At 41.9% G+C, this 6000-nt stretch overlaps 1 protein-coding gene across 1 annotated transcript in view; it reads left to right on the plus strand.

Annotated features, from left to right (window-relative positions):
* Positions 1–851: 851 nt before the first annotated feature.
* The window catches only part of LOC112259670 (vasoactive intestinal polypeptide receptor), a 124844-nt gene continuing 119695 nt past the window's right edge, over positions 852–6000 (plus strand). The window contains exon 1 of the mRNA XM_042329147.1: positions 852–1156. Within this exon, the coding sequence (XP_042185081.1) occupies positions 1103–1156 (54 nt within the window). The 5' untranslated portion in view covers positions 852–1102. The remainder of the gene's footprint in view (positions 1157–6000) is intronic.

The following is a 6000-nucleotide window of genomic DNA, read 5'->3' on the forward strand; positions in this document are numbered from 1 at the left end:
TATTAAACAAACCAGATGGCACCATTTTATTTGTATTTGTATTGATGGATAGCCAGGCGGCTAGCCAGGCACACTCTGACACTCAGACATACTTTACAAACGAAGCATTTGTGTTTAAATGAGTCTGCCAGATCAGAGGCAGTAGAGATGACCAGGGATGTTCTCTTGATAAGTGTGTAAATTGGACCATTTTCCTGTCAAAATGTAACAAGTACTTTTGCGTGTCAGGTAAATGGATGGAGTAAAAAGTGCATAATTTTCTTTAAGGAATGTAGTGAAGTAAAAGTAAGAGCAAAATAGTAAAGTACAGATACCCACTTAAGTAGTAATTAAAGTAGTTTTACTTAAGTACTTTACACAACTGTTTATGATGAAGGCAGTAGTGCCCAATCAAAGAAAGCACTGGGCCTATGGTTTCCCATGGTTTTATCCTCACTCCACAGGCTAATTGTGCACACAGTAGGCGGGAAATATATGATAAACGAGATTACCGTGATTTTTACAGAAGTTAACAAATTGGTTTTCTCTTGTGGTGGGGCAATGGGGGGATATTTTAGCTCATTTGATTTCTTTATTCCAAGATTTGATTATGACAGCATAATATCACATGGCAACACAATGTCATATCTGATTCGGCATAATTGTAGTCTTGTCAAATCACAATTGAGCTACAACCACTTTGTGACGTATGCAACTTTATAATTTGAGTTGTTCTCAGTTTTTCAACGATGTATTTTATGATGAATATAGATGACAGGGAAATTGTTGCCTTCCTCCTCCAGGTGGAAGAACCCAGAACATAATTTATAAACGAGGGAAGTTCCGAGGCGCACCGACAGGGTGCGGTTCCCTTCTGACTTCGCTGTCCTTGCTCCTCAGTGGAGAAGTGGTTCAAAAGTGTGTCCACCGTGAGAGTTGAAGATTTGATCACAGCGCAATACGCACGCTCATACTAACGATCCGAGGTGGCTACAATAACTTATCACAGAGTTTCTTCATTCGAAATTATAGTGAATGTTCGTGTTCAACAGCTTGTACAGTTTTATTATCTATCTTGGATATTAAAAAAAGAAGACAAATCGTTTCTTTATCGACCAGCGTTATGGATGTTTCCAAAGGTGTCTTGGTTTTCACTCTAGTCTGCACGTTGCGACCTGTAAGTATGATTACTAAAGTTCATTTTCGCATTCTCTATTCTGCCTACCCTATTTGTGACAACTTTGATGGTTTTGGTGGACGAATTGAAGCTTTTCTGAACATGAAAAGTAGGCTAAATAATCCATTGTGTGATTCATGAATTTTCCTAATTTGCAACATTTACTTCCGGTGAATAACAATGACAAGTAAACATAGATTATGACAATTTAAATTGAAGGTTATAGACTTTTTTAGGATGCATCACCTTTAGCGTAGGCTTTTAGTTTATTGGTCTTTTCAACATATTGCAGAAGCTGTGAGGACATATTACAAATAAATAGAAACGTGCACTTGTGTGCAGGCTACAATATTTCTGTTTTTTAACGCCATTGATGTATGTGTGTTCTAGACTGCCACTACTGAAAGACTGACGATTTAAGCACGAATGTTGCGTGTGTCGGTTAGGATGGAGGGTGAGGTAGGGGTTGTTTGCCTCGACCATCAACCTCCCCTCCTCAAAAAAAAATGCTAATTCAACCAGTGTGCGTCCAGTGGGACCTGTGTAAACGCCAATTTTTGTTGTCATTATCATTAATCCAAAAATGCGTGATTCATTAATAGGATTTTAGGAAATATAACCCAGCTAGCACATTTGGTTGCTTGGAAGTAGTGGGAATGTACGTTTTTGGTTTCCCATTCGTTCTGGGAATGAAACCACAAGTTTACTGACAGGTAAAACGGAACGTTTTTTAAACATTCTGAGAACGGAAGTGAACATTTTGCCTGTTTTGGGAACTTACATATTTAGGATGGAGGGAGGTTCTGAGAACCTTTTACAATGTTTCCAGGGAGGTTCTGAGAACGTTTTACTATGGTTCCAGGGAGGTTCTGAGAAACTTTTATTATGGTTGCGGGGAGGTCCTAAGAACGTTTTACTATGGTTCCCTGAAAGTTTTCCTGGGAGGTTTTATTAACGTTCAGAGAATGGAAATGAGAGGTTATTTGAAAAGGTAATTACATAACATTCTGAGAACAAGCATAAATAAGACTTAATAACACTGCTAGCTTAGTTTGGGTTATCTGCTTTGAACTCTAAACACAGACAGGACCTTTGGAAATGAATTTGCTTAGGCATTAATCATGCAAACACTTTTCTTTATTATTGTGGCAGTCCGTGAGATTCAAACCTGTGATCCTCTGTTTCCTATCCATGGAATTAGTCCACTGCGCCACCAGGATGGAGCAAGCACCCCTTGTTTTTTGAACTCGTACAAAGCTGTCAATTTTCGTCTATTCAAACAGACCCCATTTCAAAGGACACAAGCACTCATTTAGATCAGGTGTGATCAATTAGTGGGCGTGGCCAACACACCTGATCACACTTGGCCTGATAGAGGACAGAGAGAGTTTTGTTGATACTGAGAACAGAATGTATATGTTTTTAAATAACATTCTTAGAACATTCTTTGAACGTTACCCATGTTTTATTGTGGTTTTTATGGAATGTTTTCTTAATGTTCTGAGAACACGACTTTATATAGAAACCTGCAGAAAACGTTATTTAATCAGAATAGGCTAGGTAGATGATTTATCCAGAGTGCCTTGGATGTGTCTGGGGCATGTATTCGTAACACAGTGTCAACATCATCAATACACAAGAGGCTGAGTGAGTGATTCTAACACTCAACCATTGTTAACTTCCATTGGAAGATGCTGTTGTATAGCCTACCTCCTGCAGTTTCTGGGAACTCCTCTGTATTAGGGCCATTGTAGCGGTCCTATGTGTAGCTGGTGTAGGGAGTCAGGCGCAGGACAGCAGATATGAGGAATTAAAGTACTTTACTCAAGAAAATGCAAATATACAAGGCAACCAATGATAGCCCACAAACACGGACCGAATTACTATAAACAATCACTCACGAAAACAACATGGGGAACAGAGGGTTAAATAATAAACAAGTAATTTGTTGAGTGAAGCCAGGTGTGATAAGACAAAGACAGAACAAATGGAAAATGAAAAGTGGATCGACGGTGGTTAGAAAGGCGGTGATGTCGCCCGCTGAACGCCGCGCGAACAAGGAGAGGGACCACCTTCGGTGGAAGTCGTGGCAGAGCCGTGCGCCGACATGACCTCAGGGACGACAACGAAGGGTCCAGGACATCCTCCACCGGCACCCAGCATCTCTTCTCCAGACCGTACCCCTCCCACTCCACGAGATACTGAAGGCCCCTCGCCCGACGCCTCGAGTCCAGGATGGCTCGAACAGCATACGTCGGGGCCCCCTCGATGTCCAGAGGGGGCGGAGGAACCTCCCGCACCTCAGCTTCCTGGAGTGGACCAGCCACCACCGGCCTGAGGAGAGACACATGGAACGAGGGATTAATACAATAACCTGGGGGAAGCTGTAACCTGTAGCATACCTCGTTCAGTCTCCTCAGGACTTTAAATGGCCCCACAAACCGCAGACCCAGCTTCCGGCAGGGCAGGCGGAGGGGCAGGTTTCGGGTCGAGAGCCAGACCCGGTCCCCCGGTGCAAACACCGGGGCCTCACTGTGGTGGCTGTCGGCGCTCGCTTTTTGCCGCCTCACGGCCCGTTGTAGGTGCACATGGGCGGCATCCCAGGTTTCCTCGGAGCGCTTGAACCATTTGTCCACCACAGGGGCTTCGATCTGGCTCTGATGCCACGGTGCCAGAACAGGCTGAAACCCCAGTACGCACTGGAAAGGAGAGAGGTTAGTGGAGGAGTGGCGGAGTGAGTTTTGGGCCATCTCTGCCCAGGGGATATACTTCGCCCACTCCCCTGGCTGGTCCTGGCAATATGACCGCAGAAACCTACCCACATCCTGGTTCACTCTCTCCACCTGCCCGTTACCCTCGGGTGAAAACCTGAGGTGAGGCTGACCGAGACCCCCAGACGTTCCATGAACGCTCTCCAGACCTGGATCACATGCCCCCGAATACAACAGGTGTAGGTAGACCTTACAGTGAAATGCTGAATACAACAGGTGTAGGTAGACCTTACAGTGAAATGCTGAATACAACAGGTGTAGTAGACCTTACAGTGAAATGCTGAATACAACAGGTGTAGTAGACCTTACAGTGAAATGCTGAATACAACAGGTGTAGTAGACCTTACAGTGAAATACTTACTTACGAGCCCCAAACCAACAATGCAGTTAAAAAAAAATATGAATAAGAATAAGAAATAAAAGTAACACGTAATTAAAGAGCAGCAGGAAAATAACAATAGCGAGACTATACACAGGGGTGCACCGCTTAGCTGATGTAATATGTACATGTAGGTAGAGTTATTAAAGTTACTATGAATAGATGATAACAGAGTAGCAGCAGTCTGTTTATCAGCGCAGCCAATGTCCTCCCTTATCATCAGTTCATTACTCCTAGTATTTTGTTTGTGATAATATGCAAACCATCATGCAAATTATGCTAATGTAAAAGCAGATTGCCATCAAAACTATGTTCATTCGGTCTCGCTCTCACGTCTCTCCCAAAGAGGAACTATTACCTCAGCGACCAGACTGTGTGTGTGAATTCTGGCCTCCGGTGGGCCCCGCCCCTTGCCTCCTGAATGATGGCAGACTTTTATCAAATAAGCTACTTCAATGCAAATGTTGTTGATCAGTACAATAAAATAAGTCCCAAATGTACGAGAGAAACATATTGTTTGTCATCTGTAGCTCTGTGAAATCAGCTCACAGAATCCTATTGAATATTCCTTCACCTGTGTTTGGAGTAGACCTAGGCTAAGTCTTGATGTACCCAGTTTATCAATCGAGATTTACCATTCAAATCAATTATTACCATTGTGTTGTTATGTAGATTGATTGGTAAAAAAATAAAGTCAAATTGATCGTATGAATGTATAATTGATTAATTTATGCATATATGGCTGTCTCTGAAAAATGTTGACAATTCTAATATAAAGATATTGAACTCAAAAGATGCCCAACGATTGAATAGAGAAAATAGCTGAGTTCATCTGTCTGGATCAAGTGCCATTCTGTGACTTCTTTTGTTTGTTTGTTGCAGTGGTAATGTTTTCGTATCATTTTCGTATCGAGTATCGTGATGGTATCGGTATCGACGGTCAAAATTCTGTTGTCATGGCAACACTGTCTTGTCCTAGTCTGATAGGCTTTTTTTTCTTTTTTTTTTAGACATAGAAAAAAGCAAAGGGAGACGGCAGAAGGCGCCGGACAACAGTCTTTCAGGTGAAGACAGTTGTTTTAGTAACAGCATGGTGGTGATACGCAGTAGAATTGGATATGAAATGTACAGTATGTAGTTCTGTCCTTGGGCTGTTCTTGTCTATTAATGTTCTGTATTATGTTTCATATTTTGTGTGGACCCCCAGGAAGAGAAGCTGCTGCTTTTGGGATCCTAATAAAATACCCCCAAAAATACCAAATATATAGTTGGATCTACGAAAATAAGAATAACTAGGCTATAAAACGGTCTCTCAAAACACTGTTTACATCGAACTAGCTACTTAACAGAGAGCTGACATTAACCTTCTAAAATACATCTCAATGTTACATCTTATCAAAATAAGTAATTTAATCAAAATAATACAGAACTCATACATTTATCTTATCCAAATAACTAACAAGGAGAAACCAAACCCCTGGTCCAAGATCGGCGCCTCCAAACTGGGTATGAATGGGCACTCAACCCTCATGTCGCCTCTCCCCTAGGACCTAGGTTGGAGAATATAAACTGGAAAGATCCGCTCTCTAATCAAATGTAGATGTTGGATTGACAAAATCTCTTGACACAAATTCATGTTATACCTCTTGATGTGTGGAGAAAAATTTTTTTTTTTAAGTACCTCGATTGGAGGA

Source organism: Oncorhynchus tshawytscha, linkage group LG10 (genome assembly GCF_018296145.1).
Source record: "Oncorhynchus tshawytscha isolate Ot180627B linkage group LG10, Otsh_v2.0, whole genome shotgun sequence".
NCBI lineage: Eukaryota > Metazoa > Chordata > Actinopteri > Salmoniformes > Salmonidae > Oncorhynchus > Oncorhynchus tshawytscha.